Source organism: Parus major, chromosome 10, assembly GCF_001522545.3.
Source record: "Parus major isolate Abel chromosome 10, Parus_major1.1, whole genome shotgun sequence".
NCBI lineage: Eukaryota > Metazoa > Chordata > Aves > Passeriformes > Paridae > Parus > Parus major.
In genome coordinates this window covers 108,069-131,258 of record NC_031779.1, presented here as the reverse complement: position 1 = coordinate 131,258, position 23,190 = coordinate 108,069, and the positions used below count along the sequence as shown (strand labels likewise).

At 53.3% G+C, this 23,190-nt stretch overlaps 1 protein-coding gene across 2 annotated transcripts; it reads left to right on the top strand.

Moving 5' to 3' along the window:
• Window positions 1-18: 18 nt before the first annotated feature.
• Window positions 19-20,408, top strand: SHF (Src homology 2 domain containing F). 2 transcript variants are annotated; one of them, XM_015639434.3, is made up of 8 exons: window positions 19-290; window positions 7,238-7,367; window positions 8,330-8,539; window positions 10,086-10,214; window positions 13,765-13,936; window positions 14,244-14,363; window positions 15,332-15,385; window positions 17,730-20,408. In XM_015639434.3, the coding sequence occupies exons 2-8, from the start codon at window positions 7,316-7,318 to the stop codon at window positions 17,914-17,916; spliced, it is 924 nt and encodes a 307-aa protein (XP_015494920.1). In that variant the 5' UTR covers window positions 19-290; window positions 7,238-7,315; the 3' UTR covers window positions 17,917-20,408. The 2 variants fall into 2 exon arrangements, with proteins under 2 accessions (XP_015494920.1, XP_033372788.1); XM_033516897.1 differs by lacking the exon at window positions 10,086-10,214 and having other exon boundaries at window positions 210-290.
• Window positions 20,409-23,190: the final 2,782 nt, after the last annotated feature.

Genomic DNA, 23,190 nt, shown 5'->3' with positions numbered 1-23,190 from the left:
CTCAGCCGCCCCTGCCGCCCGGGGGCGCGGCCGAGCCGCTGGCCGCCGCCCAGCCCGACATCGTGGCGGCCTACCGGCTGCAGAAGGAGCGCGACTTCGAGGACCCCTACAACGGCCCGCCGCCCGCCGCCGCCCCCGACGGGCCCCGCTACGTCTCGCCCAAGCACCGGCTCATCAAGGTGGATGCGGTGGAAAAGGTGCCCGCCAGCCCCCCGCCGCCGCCGCCGCTGCCGGTCCCCCCCAGCTCGCCCCCAGCCGGCCCCGAACCGCCCGACGAGCCGCCGCAGGAGGTGAGTGACCGGACACGGGACCCCGGTGCTCTCCCCGCAGTATCCCGTCGGTTGCGGTGCCCCGAGTGACCGCGCCAGACCCTCAGCCCTTGCCGTGAGGAGCGGGACCAGGACCCCAGGGACAGGTGGCCTGAGCGCCTCAGTCACGGAAAGGTGCTCTCGGTGGTCCTGCCGGACTGTTGGCATCCACAAAAAGGAGCAGGGCTAGGATCCTCGAGCACCGAGGAGGGGGCACGGCCAGGTTCCGCGAGGCTCCCGTGTCGCATTCCCCCTGTGCCCCGGCAGCACCGACACACCGGGCGCACATCAGCAGGAACGGGGGCGGCCCCGGCTTCTCCCCCGGCTCCCGCGGGAGGCAGGTATGATCCCCAGCGGGAAGCGCGCTCGCAGAGAAGCACAGCACCATCTGCCGTGCTCTGCGGCGCTGGGGCCGGTGACCCTGGGCCTCCCACCGCTCCGTGCCTGGCAGATCTCCCTCTGCCCGCTTGTCCGGGCTGCCCGTGCCAGCGGCGGCGGCCGGACCCCCAGAGATGCCGTGCTGCTGCTTTGTCAGGGAGCCTCAGCGCCTCTTTGTCTGCCGCCCCCCCCCCCCCCCGCCGGCTTCACCAGGGTCGAGAGCAGAGCCTGGAGCTGCCGGTGCTGGCAGGGAGGAGAGAAACATCCCCGGTACGAGGCAGGAGCTGGGCAGAAGCTCCCCGGGGGGAGACGGGCTCTGAGTGGCACAGAGACCTGGTTGAGGATAAGCCCAACCGGGGCTGCGGCTGTTGGTGCCGGGCCTCCCTCTTGCAGGAGAGGCTGATGCGGGGACTGCGCAAATAAAGGCAGGAGGGGGTAATTAGTGCCCGCTAGCGCTGCCGCCTGCAAGACGGGGCTTGTCAGGCGAACTCGACGGGATTGCAGATCTGGCTGGCGGAGGGAATCGTGGATACAGTCATTGATGCCATCCGTGGTTCTGGCACTGCCGGGCGGCACAGTGAAATGAGCACCGGGAAGAATCTGCTAGAGAATGTTTTAAGCAGATAGAAAAACTTGTTGCTGGTGGATCTTGGGAAGTTGCCTCTACTGACTAATTGCTTTTGGGAAATTTCTGGAGTGGCCCAGCAGAGCTCCCCTTTTGAGTTGGGTTAACTGGCTGCTGCAGGCAGCAGAGTGGGATGAGGAGGGTGGCACTGGTAGTAGGGACCAGAAGTGCCACCGTGTGCTGTGGTTTGCTGAGGCAGTCTGGATGGTTTTTCCTCTGGAACATGTGTTGCAGGATCAGAGCAAGAGCATGTGGACTCGGGCTATGATGTGCAAAGGGCTGAGCCGGAGCTGTGGGAAGCAGGGACTGCTGACAGGTACAGCAGGCTTTGTTTGGGGATCCAAAGGCTGGGGAGAATCAGAGAAGTTTGGAGAAAAGTCAGAAGCTAGGATTCATGGGGAAACTGTGCTAACAGCACTAGGCTGAAGAAGACCATTCCTTTTTCCAAGATAGGTGGTGATTAGATTACTGATAGTCTTCTGCATGCCACTGTAGGGAGGCTTCTAATTCTTTAGGACTCTGGTATGTGATGGACACAGAGCTCCAGAGCCTGGGTGAAACAGGAGTAAAAGTGGAAGTATTTGATAGTGCTTGCAGCTGTCCATTAATAGTTTCCCTGGAGAAGCCAGGGACCATCCACCATGTGGAGCAACTGTGTTGGGCTGAGAAGCCCTTTGCAGCTCTCATCTACTGGGCTGAACAGGGTGAGGGTTCCCCAATTGCTCCAACATTATGGTGGCTCTTCCCGTAGGTGGTACAAGAGGATGGTGCTGGGGGGCTACTTCCAGTTGTAACCCTTGCTCTTGGTGATATCAAGCTGTCCTGGAACAGGGAAGGGATACTGAAGCTGGGCGGGAGCCTCTGCTGAGATGGTGATTGTGCAGGGGTCTCAGTGCTCACAGGCTTTGGAAGAGGCTGTGGGCGCTGTTCCCTACATGCTGCAGGGACTGAAACTGCAGACCCCTTGGGTTGTGGTGATGCTGGAGATTAAAGGAGAAGTACAATTCTGTGTATAGACAGCTGCTGGAGCAGAGAGGGTTTTTGTTAATGACTGATGGGGAAAATCACTCTAATAAAACGTGCGGCCCTTGCAAGTGAGGACGATTAGGATGGAGAGAAGTAGTAAGAGCAGACACTGGTTCCTGATTGTGTGGTTTGGCTGAGACCGTGTGGTTTGTTGTAGTGGGGGAATGACTATGTTCCCTAGGCACCCTGTGCTTGCTGTAACTATCGTGCCTGCTCTGGAGAATGGAATGAGCAGGAACATCTTACACAGGAATCCTTCCTGCCTGGGCTGCACATTGCTTTGCTGCTGTAGCACAAGCCGTCGTATCTTTATGCCTTTCATGGGATCTGCAGCATCCTGTGAGGATGCATTAGAGTGAGCTCTGCAGTGGCTTGTGTTGCTTCCCAAACTGCTGGAAATGGTGTGGACAGCACAGGTCCTCCTCAGTCTGCCTGGTCTGCCAGGCCTTTCCCCACAGCAGTGGACAATGGACTGGGCCTGTGCAGTTCACCCGAGCCAAGAGGATGCTCTGGAGATGTCTTCCTTGCTGTGTTTGGATTAGGCACAAGAAGCAATGCCACAGGGATGCAGTGGGGAGGGATGCAATGAGGGACCTTCTGCTGCCTGCACCCAGGGCATGCTTGAGGATGGACTTGGGGATCTGCCCGAGGACATCTTTGTCCTGTGCCCACCAGGACCAGTTGCTGCTCTTCTTGCTGGATGTGCAGGGTCAGTGCCTCAGGGTGTGGGAACAGCCGGTCAGGAAGCTCTTGGGTGTGTGTCTTTCCTGTGAGAGCCTCCTCGAACTGAGTCATCCTACGCGATGCCGATGCTGTGCTGTCCGTCCCGCGTGCCCTCCTCCTGTGCCATGGGTGCAGCCCTCAGCTCCCTGCTTGACCCAGCTGTCCCCTGTGGGCTGTGGGCCAGACCCTTCTTGTAAGGTCAACACTGTGTTTGCTTTTGGGTTTGGCTTCAGTGTCTGCCAAAAGTCAAGCTGCCAGATGTGTAAAACTGGAGGAATTTTGCACCTGACAGAGTTTGCTTGATTTAACCAATCTTCTGAGGAGACCCCAAATGCACTTTACCTCCAGAGTGGAAAACTAATTTTTTAGGTGGAGGATCTCCCCAGGAATCCTCTGCAAACCTCTGTGCAGAGTAGAAGATCTTGTTGTGGCAGAAGGTGGTAGCAGGTAGAATGTTTCTGGGCAAGATGGCACAAAGAATCCCAGCTCTGCCCTGGGAGTTTGGTGTCTGAACTATGAATGCTCTCAAAGAGCTGTGATCTGTCACCTTCACTGGTGGGCAGTGTAAAAGCTGTTTGACTGCGAGAACCTGGTGATTATTTGGTTCTTTACATTAATTTTGTTCGGATTTTCTTTCTTTTCCCTTATTGTTGGCATGTAGAATAGAGCGAGACCAGCCCCAGTGTTGCAGCAGGGATCTGGGTGTGCATTGCTGTGGCAGATAAATGTGTGGAAAAACACTCGTGCTCAAGCAGGATATGTGTCCAGATGCCAGCAGTGCTTGGCTGTTCCCTGAAGGACTGGTCTGCACTAAGAGCTGCCCTGGGATGGTGGTTTTGCATGTCAGGCTTTTGCTTTGCACCCAAATTATTTCAAGTCTAGCAAAGCCTGTGCTATGTGTAAGCAGGCAAAGCCTCCACAGCCGTGTGTGGGATTGGCGGGCAGCGAGCAGCTCCCTCAGCAACATGGAACATGAGCAAAGCATGGAAATGCCTGGCCTTTGACCAAAGTGGGAGTGCTTAGGGCACCCCTGGGAGCTGCCCTGCTGGTGGCTGAGGCTCCCTCCCACTCTTGGGAGTAGTCGTTTGCCCTGTGGCTGCTGCTGAGAGCCCTGCATGGCTCATAAAGTCCAGCACTCAGATTAGGAAATATCAGAGATGCAGTTTCCTGGGCAACCGTAACACAGCCCCACGTGCAAGGGCTTTAGGATGTTCCCGGTAATTGCATGATCCCTGCTGTTTGCCCCATTCCTGCCACTGGCTGGAGCCTCCAGCCTCTCAGTCTTGGGGCTTGAGGTACCATTCTCATGGGTTTGCTTGGGCATCCCAAGGTTGTGATGCTCCTGGAGGCAGTAATTTCCTTCCCACCTTTTCTGTGGCTCTCTGCTGTGACATCTGACCATTTAAAAAACAAATGGATTTATGTTCTCATCACCTTACAGCTGGGAGACCTTGCTCCTATGAAGTGGCATCCTTGAGCCAGTGGAGAAGCAAACTCCCCCCAAACCCAAGGAGCTTGCCTCTAATCAGAGGCATTTGCTCTGGATCCAAGCTGAACCCAGCAAACCACATCCTCTGCCAACAGAGTCCATCTGATCTCTGATGAGTGCCTTTGCAAACTTCTGCAGGCAAAGTACCCAGTTTTAGGGGTCTTGACAGAGACCTGTTAGGATTCTCCACCATCTTCTGGTTTCTAGACCTGAAAGCATCTGTGTGGGAGCCACTCCATGAGCCTGCTGGAGCTCATGTGTTCCTCCCTGGGAAGCCAGACTAAACATAAGGAAATACATTTGGAAATAAGGTTGGGCTTGATGATCTTGGAGGTCTTTTCCAACCTTAATGATTCTATGACAGTGACCACTGCATGCATTCCATCTTGGCCCTGTCTGAAGCTGCTGTATGTGTATGATGCAGAGGGAGGGTCCAGGACTGGCACCAGCAGCAAGATGGCTCTGTGCCTTTCTAGAAAATATGGTTCCTGGCAGGTTTGAACGTGATCTGGTTGGGCTTGGAGCCTGAGGAACAGACTACTAACCCCAGGAGGGTCAGCAAACTGCATTTCACAGCCCCCCAGCATGCTTGGAGCCATGAGAGCTCTGCTAAGAGTTAGCATTGGACATGATGCTGCCCATTCACCCACCTTGGCTGTTGAGCTGAAGCATTTGTGTGTGTAGGGACGCTGCTGGCATGCCCATGTCTCCATTGTCTTGAGCACATATGTGAAGATGCCGTTACTGTCACAGGGCTGTGCTTTGCAGATGTTGAGGTGCAGCAAGAGCCTCTGCAGCTTTCAAGGCATGGGAGAGGCCGTGGGATCTCCTGGCTATTGGGAGCGGCTCCACGGAGATCTCACAGGCAGCAGGTGAGAAGCAGGTCCTGGCTGACCAAGCAGCTGTAAGTCACCAGCGACTTGCATTTCCCCTAGGGAATTTCTCCCTGGTGGCAAGCAAAGGGCTGCAGGCCCCTGGGCTCAGCACTGCTCTTTCGTGTCCCCAGTGCCTGATGGGGCCTGAGTGATGCCACATCACCCCTTGGATGACAGAGGTGAGAGCAGATTGCCTGTCACCCACTGCAGAGCTGGGGCTGGCTGCTCCTGCAGCCCTGTCCTGGCTTGCTGTCCCCTGCCTGGGGTGAAGCCAGTACTCTGACACCATCTGTCCTCTGCCACCTTGCCGAGGCGAGAGCATCTGCAGCTCCCATGTCTGAACCCTGTTCTGCTCCTGTGGGGCAGCTGGGATGTGGTCTAAGGATGATCAGCTACTTGCCCATGCCCTGGCACTGAGGGACCAGGCTTGGAGAGCTGACCCAGTTCCCCCATGCATTGGCAGCCCATGGAGCTGGGACATTTAGGGAGGAGGTGGCAAGCTGGGCGTGGAGAGCCGTGTGCCTCATGTAGCTCACAGGGATGCCAAGTCTTGGGACTGCATGGAGGTGTTTAGAGTTCAGTTCCTGTTCCTTTTTCCTGCTGGGTCTTCTGTCACAGGCTATTGTTGGGCATTTTGCACAGGAAGAAGGGAGAAATCTTTTGTTTTAAGCTGATTATTGGAGCTCCAGAGGAATGTGTGAGTAGCCGTGGTCTCTGTGGCTGGCGAGGAGCCGGGGCAGCACTGTGGTGAGGATGGAGCCTGGCATCAGGTGGTATTAGGCAGCTGCTACACCATGCCTGGGACATTGGTCCTTGCTGTGGGACATCTGCATAGCCCATTTTGTGGTAGCAAATCCCCCCAAGCCAGGGGTTTGTGTCCTGGTAGGTGACCAAACCCTGCTGAAGTGCTTGGGTGCACTTAGTTGCGGCTGGAAGTATTGCCTGGTCCCACTTCGGAAGCAGGCTTTGGGGCTGCAGGTGGGATGTACAGCTCCAGGCTTCTTGGGGACTGCAGTGTCACATGATGGGGTGCTCTGACTGGGAAGCTGCTGAGATGCTGGAGCAGGCATGTGGCTCCAGGGCTGGAGGGGACCGAGCTCTGGAACATGCCCTATATCCTACTGCAGGATCCTCTCCTTTTGAGTGCAAATCTCAGGAATTTAATACTGACCCTGTGACATGAGAAGCTTCTGCTTCCTGGAGGAAGGCTCTATCTTGTCTTAACTTAGGATGTGTCTGGGGATGCTGTGGAGGCATGGGAAGGAGTGTAGAGGAAGCCATAGGCTATTCTTAGCCCTTTTGTTAGAAAAGCTCTTCAAATAAGTGCACAGGAGCCCTGGAAAATAACCAGTGAGTTCCTGGTTGTGCCAGTGCCAGCTGACACCCCTGTTTTGGGGTCTGTGCCCCTTCTCCACCTTGGGAAAGGAAATGTGGCTGTGTGCAGGACAGCATCTGTGTTCCATAGAGGAGTAGGGCACTGCTGGCAGCCCTGCACCGCAGTGGGGACCTGGCCAGGGCATGCATGTGGGTGCTGGCACTCAGGCCCTGGTGAGGGAGGGGCGGAGCTGCCTTCTGCTCTGCTTGGCTCTATCTCAGCTTTCGGGACAAAGGCTGGAGCATTTCCACGGCTGAGTGCCGGTGCCTGGAAAGCTGTCAGCTGCCAGCAGGGCTCTGCAGGGCTGCCATGATGTGGGTTTGAGTTCTTGGTGGACACTCTGGCTGCTGATGGAGGAGCTCATGGTGAGCTCTGTCTTCCATCTCCAAAAACAAACAGCAAGTGCCTTAACCCTTTTCCTATCCTTCCCCCTTCCAGCTGGCTGTCCTGGAGGACTATGCAGACCCCTTTGATGCGGCACAGGTGGCAGGCAGCCAGGCAGGGCTGGAGAAGGTGATGGAGAATGACGGATATATGGAGCCATATGAAGCCCAGAAGATGATGGCTGGTAAGGTGGAAGGCATCACACAAAGGCCACTCCTCACACCTCTGGTTCCTGGGCTTGGTGGCCATTGTACTCTGCTCCTTGCAGCCTGTGTTAGCATCGGCTCCCCCACATAAGGCAAAGCTGGGTGATGGTTGTGATGGGGGACAGCCATTTTGCAGGCAAATTTTCACAGCTTTATCCCTGTGCACTGGGTTTGCAAGAGCATGCAAGGACTGTCTGAGCACTACAGGCACATCTCTCCCCATGATGCTGTCCCCCAGGACCCCAATTGCCAGGCTGAGCCAGGAGAGACCCTACATTCCATGCATCTGGCTTAAAACTAAGATGGATGTAGGAGCTATTTAATTCAGTTAGGATTGGGCCAGAGCATGCTGTGTCTGCTGCACCAGCGTGGTCCCCAGTGGGCCTGTCTAGGGCTGGAAAGCTGGAAGGCTGGGAGCATGTGCTCCTGAAGGCAGTGCTCAGTGTCACCATGCTGGCTCTGGCTCTGCTTTGCAGCTCTGTGGTGTTCCTGGAGCAAGTGGTTTCTGGAAAGCTCATGTGGCTTTTTGAAGTAGACCATTATATTTCTTGTAAAAACTGGCAAGCAGTGGAGAGGCTGCTTGTGCCTGTGGGAGAGAGTTTGTTTTGCTTGAGGGAAGGGCATTTTATTAAACCAGCCTCTCTGGGTGTGCAGGGGAGAGACCCAGTCTCACTGCTTGCAGGAAATCAGCCTCAGGGTACTCTGTCCCCATGGACCCCATTTTGCCAGGCTGCCCAGGAGTGGGGGTATGGTACTGTGGGGATCTTGGTGCTGCCAAGCAGCTCTCCTGCTTCTGGCAGCTGCTCACTGTCTCCTCTGCTGATGCTCTCTAGCCTGTTTTACCCACAGGTGGCATTGAGCCCTGTCATCTAGCACAGTTTTGGGGACCATGGCTGTGTTGGGCAGAAGGCTCATAGTCTTTTCCCTGTTCTTTGGGTAGAGATCCGCCAGAAGGGCTTACGGGAGGCTCCTGCCCGGCCGCTTCACCTCTATGACACTCCTTACGAGCCTGTGCTGGACATGGACAGTGACTGCCCAGCTTGCCCCAGGCCCAGGGAGTCCCGTCTGCCCGAGGATGATGAGCGGCCACCGGAGGAATATGACCAGCCCTGGGAATGGAAGAAGGAGCGGATCTCCAAAGCCTTCGCAGGTGAGTCAAGGGAACAGCCTTATTGGCAAACAACACGTTTTGTGAAGCTGGATCTTTGGGGTTCCTTCATCTTCTGGGGATCAGTAATGTTGGTCTCTGCATTTCCGTAGCTCAGGGAGTGCTTGTGTTCTTGCAGAAGCTGTTTCTCTGAGTAGGGAGCCAGGCTAGACAGAGTGATGGATAGAGCTGCCCTGGTAACCTCTTCAACACCTATCTCCCATTGTCTCTTCTGTGCTCTGACCAATCTGAGCCTCTGGTGCAAAGTAACACCCTCAACCTTGTGTTGCAGGGGTAGGTTCAACCCTGGGCTCAAGCAGATTTCTCCTTCCTCAGGGCAGGAGGATACCTAAGGAACCTTTGTCCAGGTTGCATCCAGCCCCCCTGACCTATTTATCCGTGCTGTGGGATCAATTGTGTTTGTGTTTGGTAATGAGGAAGTCCATGCTGTGCATTAGCACTGGCTCCTTGCCGGTTCTGGCTAATTGCTGTGCTCTTATCTAGGATGCATTTTAATTGCAGCATTGTGTGTCTGCTGCAGCTGGTGCTGAGGGTGCTCAGGCTGGTGGCACTATGTGGAGATGATGGCAGAGAGAGATGTGGAAATTTGGGGTTGGGGAGCGGTTCACCTTTTGGGTTTGGGCACTGCAAACTGGAGATACGTGTGCTAGGCTCAGTGCCACAGTGCCTCCTTGTGCTCGGGGCTCCCAGGTCCCACAGATCCCTGTGCCGAGGATTCGGCATGTCAGCCTCCATCATGGAACACCATGCTCTGCTGGGCTGGGTTTGTGCCGAGGTATCTGTGCTCTGGATGAGCCACCTTGCTTGATTTCCCTGGGTGGAGGTGGTGTGTTCACAGGTCTGGCTCACATGTAGATGCATGTGGGTGCTTCCCAGGGCGTTTCAGGCCTGATCCGAGTCCCAGGGGAGTCGGGTCACTGTTCCCTGGACCATGCTGGGACCTGCTGCCTGTTTTTTTCTGAAGCCAGAGCAGATTCTGCTGTTTCTCGGGTGTTTTTTCTCTCCAGTGATGCCAAAATGTCTCTGCTGGCCCATTACCCCTTCTGGGGGTGTCCATGGGACCCCTGCTGATGGGTAGCTGCTACTGGCACAGGGCTGCAACCCACTGGTGCCTTGCAGGGGAATGTGGACCCTGTAGGTCACTGGGAAGTACCTAGGGCAAGACAGATGCACAGGCAGGACAGATGACAATGAGATGCTCGGCCAAGACCCCCGGACAGACAGCTTTGTGGAACGGGGTGATTGCAGGCTCCCCCAAACCCCAGAAAGGGTTGGCTGGAAAAACTGATGGATGAGCAGGGTGTCTCCATTGGGAATGTGCCCCACCTCAGGCCTGTCCCTGCTTGGTACTGTGGAGGGGATGAGATGGCCAAGCTGGTGTAGGGCTCCTGGGAATAGAGTCAGGTCTCTCCCCCAACAACTGCTCTCCTTCTCTGTGGGCCTCTAGTGTTGCTGATGGTTTTCTCTAAACCCTTTCTGTTCTCTCTCCTTCTGTCTCTTTCCCACACCCTCCCCACCCCCCATCCAGTTGAAATCAAGGTCATTAAAGACCTGCCATGGCCCCCGCCGGTGGGACAGCTGGACAGCAGTGAAAGCCCCCTGGACAGGGAGGCTGGTGCCCCCATCCCTCCGCAGCACAGCCACGAAGACGCCAATGGTGGGTCTTGCATGACAGCAGCGTGTCTGGGGGGGCTGCAGCCAGTGCTTGCTGTTACTCTAGACTGCTGTGGTGCCCTGGGCAGTGCCAGAAACCCTCCTCCTCCTTCTCCTTCTCCTTCTCCTCCTCCGCCCTCCCCCAGCTCCTCCTGGCCCCTTCAGTTGTCAAGTGCTGGACACGAGGTGTTGGGAAGGTAGAATTAGAAAGAAATTATAAATATGACTTTGTAGCCAGAAAGGCTAAGGAAGAAATACAAATGATAGCACGGTTTGAATAATTCAAAGAAACCGGGCTGGTATGCCAGAACACATTCTTTCCTGCAATAAAACCAAGCTGAGACCCTTCTTCCTAGCCTTATAAGGAAAGGTCTGAAGGACCCTGAGATAACTAAAAATATGCAAAAATAGCGATTTCTATAGGTTGCACACAAATGTTACTGTATTAGTATACTTAGATTGGTCAGTGAAAAAATAGAATATTCATATGTATAGATTATATAAGTAATTGTAAAAGAGAGTTCACGCTCTTAGTCTCTCTTAACTCCTCTCTTAACTCTTAGTCTCTCTTGGTCTCTCTTAGTCTCTCTTAATCTCTCTTACTACGTTCTCTTGCGGCTCTTTCCTGCTCTTCTTTAGCTCTCTTTTTCCCGGCTCTCTCACTTCTGTTATGTTCTGTAACTCTCTTTCGTAGAAATCTTAAGTCTTAAACTCATGTATTCGTATCTTACCCTCTTTTGTATTGTTCTCCCTGAGCCCGCTTTGAGCTCTATCTGTTGGCTCATAGCAGGCTCTCTCTCTCTCTCTCTATCCCACGCCCTGAAATAAACTTCTAACACCTAACTCGATTATAGAGGTCTTTGCCGTGTCTCTGACCGTCCCCAGAAAGCGTCTCCTACAACGAGGTGTTTGTCCTGCTGCACCTTCTTGCTTCAAAGGGACACTGGCTCTTCCGTGCCTCTCTGCCCACAGCAGCAGAGCAGCTCTGGGGGCTTATTCCATGGCATGGCAGAGTCATTACTGTCCCTTTTGTTCTCTCCTCTTTGCCTCCAAATTCCCGACATTTAAATGGCTGCTTTTAAGGTCTTCTCAGCAACTGCACTGACTATTTAGCTAATGTTTTCTTGAGACTTCTAATGCCCAGGTCCCTTACAGGTGTGTTAGCAGCTAATTCAGTGCTGAAATTTGGGCTGTTTTTTCCCCTCTTTATCATTTAGCACAGCTTCATTTCCTCTGCTGTTTTATTACCTTGCTGCTTAGTGTCAGGAAGTCCCTGTGGATTCTCTGCTTTTGCTTTTGCTATCCTGAGCAGCCAAATCTCCCAGGTACACTTTGTCATCTCAGGTTTGCCTTGTTGTGAAGCCTTTTTTGTGTGTGCTGAGCACAGAGTTCCTGGGTAAATCCCCTTTGGATGTTGCTGGCAGTCTCATTTATGAAAGCCAAATATTGCTGCTTCTCTTTTAACCCATTATTAATATTTTAAGGACCTTGCTCTTATGCTGTGGTGAATTAGGATTTTGCCAAGAACATTAGGTGGGAGGGGGGTTGTGGAAAGCCATGACTGGACTGTTAGCGGTGGAGAACTGAGATGTGAGGTATGCCTTTTCCTGTGTAGCAGCGTGCCATGCTGCCTGTGTGTCACTAATGCTGTCAGGGTGGGCACAGTGACTTACCAAGTGCAGATGTCTGATTTCCTTATCTGAAGTTACCCAGCTCCCCGCAGAGCTTTATAAGATAAAGCCAGTGTGGCCTTTGCTGTCTCCTGGGTGGGCTTGAGCACAGGCTGCAGGTGATGGCTTATTTTGGTGTTGATAGTGGGGGCACTCGAGAGCAAAGTGTCCGCTCTGCCAGGGCTTTGTTGGGTATTTCCGAAATCCGTAGGGATGCTGCAGGCTGAGATCAGTCCTCAAGAAGAAAGGTCTTGGCAGGCAGGAACTTTCTGATCCTCTTCCTGCAACGAGTGCAGGTGTCAAGAAAAATTAATCTCTTTGTTATGCAGCCTCTTCTTTCCCCCCATCATTTATTATCCCCACAATTGCTCTGACATGCGTCCTGCTCCTGATGAACACATCAGTTTGTCATTTTTCCTGGTTTTAGCAACACAGTTTTTTTTCCCTTTGACTTGCCTTGCTTTCTTGTTGTTAAGTTTATCTTGCCAGAGTTTTGTGTCATTTTCTATTTCCCTTCTCTGGGGGTGACTCGAATGTCTTGAAGGATGTCTTCTTCCTGCTAAGGGCTTGTTCTTAATATCCTGTTTAATCATGCACATGCCTTTGTCTCCTTTTGACAGGTGCAATGTATTTCTTTCGAGCCCGTAATGCCATGACTTTGTGCCACCAGCAAACACTTGGGCTATTTAATTGTCTGGCTTTTTAACGGTTGCCCCAATTTTTTAAGGTGATGAGTTGAAAATGAAGCCTGTGTGTGATGTACAAGGGTGAGCATGGTTGGTGAAAAGCCAGAGCGCTGCAGAAGCAGGGCTTGTCAAGCCATAACGCCAGGCACCTCCTCCTTGAGCTGTGCTCATGGTCGTTTACGCCATACTAAGCTGCAGAGGATTTTGGCTGGATTTGCTTTTGGCTGCCCTCCTTCTTGCAGTGCTGGTGGGGCTGGAATCCTGCTCACCTGCATAGGGCCTGAACAAGGTGTCACTCAAACAGCTGACTTAGAGGATGCCCTGATAGAGAGGAAAGCATCCCTCTGGCTATTTTTTGCCTCCCCCTCCAGCAGCCAGGAAGCATGAAGAGTTCTCCTATCTAGGGCATTCTAGTAGTCCTAGGGCATTTCTGGGCTCAGCCACCAGAAATGGGGTGACTGTGCTGCCACAGTGTCAGCCCCACACTGTGACAGCTCTGCCTGATCGATAAGTAATTTGTGCAAGGGGGTTGGTGGTGCAGGGGGCAATAATGAACTCTTGGGAGGAAGGAGAAATGATACTGTTAATGTTGAAATCATCCTGTGTAGAAATAACAAGCAGTGGGAGGCCAGGTCCCTGGGGCACCGCTCGGTCAATCCCTCACACTCATGGCCATAGCTGGGCTGGTGACAGGCAGGTGGCAGCCTCAGGAGGGTACCTGCAGTCAAAATATCCCCTTCCCATCTTGGGCAATTGTTGTTTCACCCCATGTTTATTTGTGCCAATAGAGATGTGTCCATCGGTTCCAAACTGACTGCTTCCTTTAGCTCCATCTATCCCCTCTTCTTTTTTTTAAATTTAATTTTTTCCTGTTAGAAGAAAGGGGAACCTCTTCTTGCTGCATCTCCCTTAACTCTGTACCACAGCCACTGAATCTATTTTTGTATTAGCAAAACCTCCTGAGCTTTTGAAACCTCCCTGGAAATGTCTTCCATGGGCACAGTAATTGGCTCCAGGCCTGGCAAGGTGGGGACCCAGCCTGGGTGCTGCAGTGAGCAGCAGCCCAAGAGCTGCCCTGCCCTTGCTTAGACCAGGAGGATGGGGCAGTGTGAGGTGACCCAGTGTGATCTAAGTGGCTCTGGCTCTTCCTGCCAGAGAAGGTTAGGATCCCAGCATGTGATGCGTGTCTGTCTTGCAGGTCCATCGGAGGGGCTGGGGTATGGCCGCACCTCGCCCTGCAGGGAGGAGAAGGCCAGGGCTGTCCTCAGGCATGGCTCCAGCAGCCTCAAGAGCACAAAGACACTGACCGCTGAGCCTGGCCCCTTTGCTGGGGAGAGGATTGACCCTGCCCTGCCCCTGGAGAGCCAGTGGTGAGTCCTGCCTGCCCGGAGTGCCTGCCCAACCCTTCCACCTGCACTCGGGAACCCTGTGGCCATACCATGAGAAGCCCTGGGGCAGACTTGCTTCTTCCTTTCTTCCTTGGCTCCACATTTCAGCCTGTTTGTCCCTGCCCCTTGTCTCCCAACCGTCATGGTGCTACCCCCTTCCCTCTCCCTGAATTCGGTTGCAGCCCCTGGGGAGGTGCCGAGGGTGCTGGCACTGCTGTTGCCTCAGGGCAGAGCCCTTCCTGTGGTGTCTGCTCTGTGGCCAGCACAGCCAATCCTTCTCCCCCTCCAGCTGGTACCACGGGGCCATCAGCCGCACGGATGCGGAGACGCTGCTGAGGCTGTGCAAGGAGGCCAGTTACCTGGTGCGCAACAGCGAGACCAGCAAGAACGACTTCTCCCTCTCCTTGAAGTGAGTGAGGGCTGGGGGGTGGTGGACCCACAGCAGAGGTGAACAGGTGCCCCAAGTGATTTGTGCCCATGCTAACTGGCTAATGAGATGACCACGAGTGGGCAGAAATGGCTGCAGTATGAAGAAGTCCACACTTTCCTGTGGTGTGGCACAGGTTTTTGATTTGGTGTCTGGCAAAAACATCTCTCAGGAAGATCTGGAGGCCCACTGCTCTTCCTTGGCAGTGCTAATAATCCCTCAGATGGATCAAATGATGTGCCTCACTTCTCAGTCAAATATGTCTGGTTCCAGCTTCCAGCTCTGTTTTCTTGTTCCCCCTTTTTTTGTAGCTTACTTTCATTGGAAAATAAAGTTTGTACAAGGTCAGTGTTGTTGGAAATGTGGGGACCCATCCTTGCCTCCCCAGCCCACAGATCCATTGCTCAGCTGTAGAAAGGGCTTTACCCTGCTCTGGTTTGCCAGCAGGGAAACCCTGTCCCCACCGGACAACTTGATTTCTGCTTGGGCTATTTTTTGGGAATCTTTACATACTCTCCAAGTTTTCCAGATTCCCTGAATGCCAAAGTCACATGAAGCATCTCTGCATGTGTCCCGGGGAACTGCCCACAGCTCCTCATCCAGCTCTTTCCTGGCTTTTGGGGCAGCACGAATCCACAAAATCAAAGCTGTTACTGTCTGAGGATGATGACGGATGAGCAAATACCTCCTTGCTCCTCTGTTGGACTGCTATATTAGCTCTATTCCTGCCAGATGGGAAACAAACATTCACTGAGCACTTCAGCCATCTCTGCCCAAAAACAGACTCTGTAACCCTCTCAGCACACCTTGAGTTTCCCCAGTGGTCTCTCTACCTGCATTGCTCCCTAGGGGTTTCAGCCTCTCTATTTCCCAGTGGCACAATTGTGAATTAGATTGCTTTGTCTCTCTCCACATTTTTTTCACTCTTTTTGCCTTCCACACCAAACCAGGGCAGGAGCTCCATTGAAAATACACTTTCTTCTTTCTTCATTTAGAGCTTTCAGGTGAGCCAACACACCCTTCTAGAAGAGCTCCCTCCTTTCCCTTTTTTGTTGTTTTTTTTCTGTCAGAATTTTTACCCAAGTTTTAATTTGCTGTGTTTTTCCCTTGCTCTGGCTTGTGAGCCATTTTTGAGCAACAGCTTCTTCTGTTTGGTGAGCTGGATTTGAAGCTGCAAGAGGTCTCACCATCACCTTGTGAGTGGCATTAGCCAGCACATATGTAGAAGAGCCTGGGAGGTAGCATTCCATCAACAAAGGTGGCTTTCCATCACCTCTCCATAAGCCAGTCACCTGTTTCTTAGTGGTTATTCCCTTGTGTCTTGCCATAATCCTTAGTCTTAAGGCAAGATCCTCCTCTCAGACAGCATGTATGGCTAGGCCATGGTGTGCAGCAATATCCCACCTTCCCCAGCCCATCAAGGAATTGCTTGGGCATTGCCTCTCCTTGCAGAGTTTGTGGAGAACCCACTGCCCCAGGAGCAGGATTTTTACTCCATTGCCTTTCTCTGTAGAGCCTGTTCAAGGAAAATCCCCTGGGAAGTTTTTAATATGGCTGTAAGCTGGCTGTCTGAGCTCTCTTTATTACTTTTTTTTTAACTTTTTTTCTTTTTTTTTTTTTTTTTTTTTTTCCTTACGCGTTTTCAGTTTACAAGGAGATGCGCCGTCATTCGTCCTTCGCTCGACCTAAAGTTCTTTGGTGTTGCTTTAAAGGAAAAATATGCACAAGAGAGAGCAGCCAGGAGCAGGTCAGGTAGCTGGAAGGATTTAACACCGCCANAGAGCCTGTTCAAGGAAAATCCCCTGGGAAGTTTTTAATATGGCTGTAAGCTGGCTGTCTGAGCTCTCTTTATTACTTTTTTTTTAACTTTTTTTTTTTTTTTTTTTTTTTTTTTTTTTCCTTGAGGAAGGAGGCGCAGCCAAGGAGATGGTCTGAAAAGCGTTCCAATGCTAACCTAAAGTTCTTTGGTGTTGCTTTAAAGGAAAAATATGCACAAGAGAGAGCAGCCAGGAGCAGGTCAGGTAGCTGGAAGGATTTAACACCGCCATGACAGTCTTGGCTGGTCCAGGCTAGGCAGCCCCACGCTGCCTGTCATGGACAGGGTCATGTCATTGCCTCAGATGCTTGGAGAGAGTCCCTCCTGGCTTGTGCCTCCACCAGAGTGGCTGAGGCCACACTGTAAAGCTTTGTGTCCTTCCTTGTGCCTGCAAAGGTGCTCAGCAGGAGCAGCACCTTCCCCTTGTCCTGGCTGCTGGTGTTTGCAGCCTGTTCCCTCAGTCATCTCTCCAGGGGTTACGAGCTCATCACATCCCTGAGCTTGTGACAAAGATCTGTGGAGCAATTTGGGAAAAACACAACCAGTATCATCTCTCCATGGTTCAGTGTGGCAGCACTGCAGTTCCCTGCCATGGGGACACAAGACACAGCCAAGCTATTGCTTTTCCTCAGCCCATATTGGGGGGCTGTGGGTGTCTCCCAGGACAGCTGGCTCCTTGCTTCTGTCTCTAAATGGATTGCAAACCCATTCTGCTAATGCAGCTGGGCTGTCCATTATGGCCTGTCTCCAGCCGGGGGGATGGGTCTAGGCTGTGCAGCACTAGAAGCAGCTCAGCATCACTGATGAGGTCCTGTCTGCTTTTAAGTCATCAATATTTTGCTGTAATGTGCAATCCAGACGCTGCAGACAGGCTGTGGCTCTCCTTGGAGACGCAAATTAATAGCAACAGGGCCATTAGTCCGTCACTTGGAATCAGCATTTGTGGCAGGATTTGCCTGCGTGGCTTGGTGCCCGTGCTGTGCTGGGAAATGGTCTTGATACACTGAGCAGGTTTTATGGAGCTTGCAGTGGTGGCATGGGGAGAAGGGGAAGGAGAAAATCCTTTGGCTGTGGGCCAAAGGACAAAAACCTGGTTTCCCACAGTGAGGCTGGAGATCTGGGAGCTGAGGGGCTCCTGTGAGGGCCAGAGCAGTTGCAAAAAGGGCTTTGTCACATGCAAGGAGCAAAATCCACTACCCCTCCATGACCCTACAGCAAGTGCCCCTGCTGCTCTTACCTAGGTGATATCTTCCCTACTCACACACAGCCAGATGGGCCCTACACAGCCCAGCATGGCCTTGCTCCCCAAGGGGACACAGTGCAGCATCATGGGACATGTCCCTCTTTTGCTCTGTGGGCTTTGTTGGAGTCAGCCAGGAGCAGGATGGTGCAGGCAGGGCTGTGGCTGCAGACAGGGGCCAGCTATGTCCCCCTCAGCTGTGGGGGAAGGCTGCCTGTGTCAGGGGGTCAGGCGATGAGGGGAGGCTGAGGTCAACTGTACCCCCTAACCCTGCCTTGATCTGTCCTTGCAGGAGCAGCCAGGGCTTCATGCACATGAAACTGTCCCGGACACAGGAGAACAAGTACGTGCTGGGTCAACACAGCCCGCCCTTTGACAGCGTGCCGGAGATCATCCATCACTACGCCAGCCGCAAGCTGCCCATCAAGGGGGCTGAGCACATGTCCTTGCTTTACCCGGTGGCTATCCGTACCCTATAGTAATCACCCCTACGAGCCAGGCTCAAGGCTGGGTGCACCCAAAACTGGCCCATCCACAGGGCTGAGCGCCGCCATGCCGAGGATGGGCTCCAGACCGTCAGCTCTCTGGGCACAGCCAGTGCTGTTGGGGATTGCTGCAGCCAGGCCCCTCGTCCTGCTCTCTCGGGGCTCTCTTGCACTGGTTTGCGTGCTGGCATGGCACTGGAAGGAGCTCCTGTGCAAGGAGCTGGGTGGGGCACGCCAGCTGTCCACACCTCCACACCTGCCTCCTTGGCAGAGCTTGGGATGCCAGGACTGGAGCTGGGACCTTGGAGAGTGCAGGGAGGGGGGAAGTGTGTGTGAGGACGGGGATGAATCACACGGTAGCAGGCCTGAGGTACCTCCATGAGGGTGCCTAGCTCTGCCCATGAGAGACAAAACAGCTGTGCCTGCAGGTAAGGAGGCTGGCAGGGGTTAGCAGGACCTGCCTGCAGCCAACAAAAGGCATGCAGGGTGCGAGGCAGGCTTGCCCTCGCTGCACCGGTGCTCAGTACTCACTGCCATCCTTTGCCAAACGTAAATAGTGACCGGCCTTGGCCATGTGTCCACTGCCTAATAAAGCGGTGCATGGTTGTTTCCTGCTTCATGGGACTGTGTGCCCACATCCCACCACGAGAGGGGGATCAGTGCAGCAAAACAGTGGAAAGGGAAATTTTGTTACACAAAAGCTTTAAGGGAATTGATTTTCCCTGTGCTGTTGCATACACCGAGATTGGCGTGCCTGTTGAGCCAGTGCACTCCTCTGAGACACAGGGGACAAAGGATTCTGGTGGTCGTGTCCTTGCCATGTCGTTGAGACCCTTTGCGGGCAGTGATGAGCTGATTTTGAACTTGCCTGTCACTCCCTGTAGAAGAGTACCCTTTGGGATCTTTTGCCTTCCTGTTTTCCTTCACCTCTCTGAATCTTACACAAAGTCCCTGAATTTCACAGAGCTCCTGATCTCCTCTGAGAATTTATGGGCTCTGGTCCTGTTGTTTGTCTTCCTGACTCTTGTCTTTGGGCCAGCTTGCTCCTTTTTTTGGCTGAATGTCTCTCTGGTGCTCTGTATTGTTTCATACATACCTTGCCTTTTAACCTTGTTCCTGGTGTTGCTCCTGCACTCATGCACATACATTTCTTCTATCCATGCTTCACCCTAAGTTCCATCCTGCTGTTACTCCCCAGCAGCACATTGCCTTTCCCCTCTGCTTTCTGGGGGGGGATGACAGCAGCAAATTCACTGCTGGACCAGCAAAGCCTTTTCTGTTAGTGCAGCAAAGCCCTCAGGCACTGGTGGGATGAGTTAGCAGTGGCTTGATGAAGGCTTTGTGAAAAAGCATTATCTTCCCCTCTGCCTGCTGCCAGGCAGAAGCTGTCCCTGCTGGTTGCTGCAGGGGCACTGAGGTGATGGCTAGCACTGTGGGGACTGTGTGTGGGTGAGTTCTGCTGCCACTGCAGGAACCCTGCTCTGCCATCTGGGCCTTTGTGGTTTTTCAGACTCGATCTTAGCTGAGAGATGGCTGTCCTGGCTTCCCTGCACAGTTTTGAGCTGCTGTGGGGGCCATGGGGCACGGTCAGTGTGGTCTGTGAATGCATCCTGTGATCCAGTGCCTGCAGAAGTGTGGTGGGTTGTTTCAGGATGCCTCAGGCTCTTCTGCTCCTTAAAAGGCAGCGGATTGAGCTGGTCAGTGTCTCCCTACAGCCCACTTGACTGCTGGCAGCTCTGGCTGCCTCTCTCCATCCCAGGGAAGCATTTTGTCCAGTGGGAATGGAGGTGACTCCTGTGGGAGGGCTTTTTTTATCTCCCAGAGCCCGCAGGAAGGGCTGGAGATACAGAAATCTGCAGCGATGCTGCTGGGTGCCCTTTCTGCACTTAGAAGGTTTCAACTGCCACGTGGGAGCCCTGCTGTGCCCTGATGGATCCAGTGAACAGCTGCTCATGCGGGATCTTCTGCCTTCTTGGAGGCTGAGGGTGGGAAAGAAGAGGCTTCTTGTGTCTGGGCAGCTCCCCACATAGTGTGGGACTGTTTTCTTGAGGAGCTTTGGCAGAGGGTAAACTGCCTGGGAGCCAGTGTTGGCTTTGCAGCCTTATGGTGAAAACCTGCTCAAGCATCCTGGCTCCATCTCAGGAGCATCCCTACTGAGCACAGGGATGAGAGAAATGAGATTCTGTGTGCATTGCACCAGCCCCCCAGAAACAGTCCTGGACCAGCAGGACTGCTCTGCAGCTAGGCTGTGTGTCCAAGTGCTTCAGCAAAGTGGCTCCTGATTGTTGCTGTGGGAATTACATCCCTCCTGAAATCTTTCTTCTCCAGGCTGAAGAAGTGAAACTCCCTTGTTCTGCCCCTGACCATCCTCAGCAGGACTCTGACTCTCTTCCTCTCTTCATGTACTTGGAAACAGTATCCAGGTGTGGTCTCACCAATGCCAAATAAAGGGAAATAACCCCTTCCTTTGTCCTGACCACCAAAAATATGTGACTCTGGTTCTAGCATCCTCGGTGGTGGGAGGTGAACAGCTCTCCAGAAAATCTGAACTCTTGAAAGGGTATTTTAGTGCTGCCATTGCCATCCTGTGACTGAAGTGAGCATTGTTTGGGAATGGGATGGGTGAGGGCAGGCATCCAGCAGGGCTAGAGAGGTGACAGGGATTCCCATTCATAAGGATGCTAATCCCCAGGAGGGACAAGAGTGGGGGAATAACCTTATGTGGCTGTAAGGTTAACTGTCGGGATCATAAAGTTAGACCAAAGACCTTTGTTTGTAATAATTCCTAATCCACTTGTCCCAGCAATTCCCCTTGTCCTCCCAACTGCCCGTGTTCTGTGTTCCTCCTGCCAGAAGGTGAAACAGCTCTGTCATTCATTGCCTGATCGCTAGTTCCTCACTAAGCCCTCCATAATCGCTGGGCTGGTTTAGCTGGTTTAGTTTTTACTGCAGATCCTGATAATGGAGGAAGAAAGTTTGTTTTGTAATTGGATTAGCACTGCTGGGAACAGCTTGTGCTCGGTCTCAGGGCTGTGCTGGTGGAGCCCTGGTCTCTTGCCACTCTGCCTGATTGCGGGTCAGCTTGGGGCTGTGTTATCCCTGCACAGGACTTCACTGACCAAAATGAGGCTCACAGGGCTGTCTCCTGTGAAGACAGCCTAAAGGAATCCAGGCTGTTAAGCCTGGAGAGGACAAGACTCCAGGGAGACCTTAAAGCCCCTCCCCGTGCCCTCAGGGTCTCCAAGAGAGCTGGAGAGGGACTTTGGACAAGGGCCTGGAGTGACAGGACAAGAGGGAATTGTTTTAAATTGAAAGAGGGCAGGTTTAGATTAGTTGAGAAGAAATTCTTGGTCGAGAGGGTGATGATGCCCTGGCAGAGGTTGCCCAGAGAAGCTGTGGCTGCCCTGTCCCTGGAAGTGTTCCATGCCAGGATGGGTGGGGCTTGGACCAACCTGGGATAGTGGAAGGTGTCCCTGACCACGGCAGGGGATTAGAACAAGATGAGCTTTTTAAGGTCCTTTCCAACCCAAACCATTCTATGATTCTATGAAAATACATAGCAGGATGGAGGGAACCAAGAAGGATAAAAGACTGATAGAGGGCAGAATTGGAGCTTGCCGACCTGGGAAGCCGGCATCAACATTCCAGGCTGTCCTGGCTCGTCCTCCTATGGAAACTGTGGACTGAGTGGTGATTGGGGTTCAAAGTCCTGCCAGAGGCAATGGAGAGTGTCTGGCAGCCCACAAGGCCCAGGGCCCTGCTCAGTGTCATCTAAGCCAGAGTCCCTGGTGCCACCCAGACTGCAGCTCCAGTAACTGAGGCCTTCCCATGGGAAGTTTATGGTTCCCAAGGACTTCCTCTGCTGATCTGTTGGATAAGGAGAGCAAAATGAAGAAATGGAGACAACAGAATCCCCAGAAATGCTTCAGAGGAAACCTTGAAGTCCAGAGGAGAGTTGTCACTCCAAGTTGCAGACTAGGCCCATCCAGGCTTGCACCGAGAGATGTGGGGAAGATGTGACACAGCCATGACCTATGAAGGAAGCCTGGGGGTCACAGGGTCTCCTATCTTTTGCCCTGGGAAGGTCTCCAGCCCTGTTTGTGATGCTGGTGGCCACAGCACACAGGGGAGCTGCCAGCTGGAGCAGGCTGGGGCTTGGAAGGAGGGATGTGAGAGGCTGAGACTTCTCCAGCTTGTCCTACAGAAGGCAGTTCCGGTTTTTTTTTGTTTTTTTTTGTTTTTTTCCAGTGAAGGGTTGAGCTAAAAAGCATCTTGCTCTCTTCTGTTTTGAGTTGTAGCTGAGCTCTCACATGCCACAGGCAGGGGGAGGTAGTCCATGTGGGACCAGGTCTGGAGACTGCATCACCCCACACAGTGAGGGCTCTTGCATTCGCGCTTGACTTCCCGCCTGTCCCAAAGGAAGTGGCACATCACATACCAGAAGAGGCAAGAGAGCAAGCACAAGGCTTTTTTTGAGTCCCCTTGCATCACAGACCCTGCACTCCCTGCTCAGCTGAGGGTCCCTCTGAAAGTCCAGCTTTTGGGACAACTTTAGGCTCTGGGGCTTCAGCACTGGCAGCCCTGCAGACATCCCAGTAATTTCTGTTGGCAGCTCAAAACAGCCATGATTGTTCTTGCTGGGCTGGTCCTCCTTGGGGCCATAAAGAGCAAGATCCTTCTTTTATCATAATCCATGTCATTCCTGTCTTGGCATCTGTAGTAAATGTCTGTCTGTCAGCAGGGTCGTCAGGGCACAAGGTTGGGTCACCTTTTGACAGACTCACAGGTTTGGGGTGTGGAGTGGGAGCCTCTGTCTCCTGTGGCTTGGTGTAGGAATGGAATGGATGGGAACGGGCGGATGGATGGGAATCTCTCATGACAGTGCTGGGGGGACACAGCTCAGCTCTGCTCTCCATTAACAGTGCAGCTCCGGGGCTTGCGTGTGCTGGGCCCGGGGCAGCAGAACGGACCACGACTCCCTGACGACAACAGTTCATTTCCATTTAGATAGAGGAATTTCAATGTCAGTTTGCCAGTTCTTTACCACCGTGCGACTCAAGACCCAAGTTTCCAGTTTTCTTCCCCACGCAGCTCCAGATGATCTCTGAGCTCGAGGACTGCAGTGCGTTTGGGGGAGCTGCCACCCGGCCCAGGGAAGAGCTGGGGACAAGAACACGGGTTTTCTGCAGCTCCGCGAGTCCCCACGGCATCCCCGCAGTCGAAGTTACCGCACTGCCCCTGGCGCGTTCAGCGGCTCTCTCTCGCTCC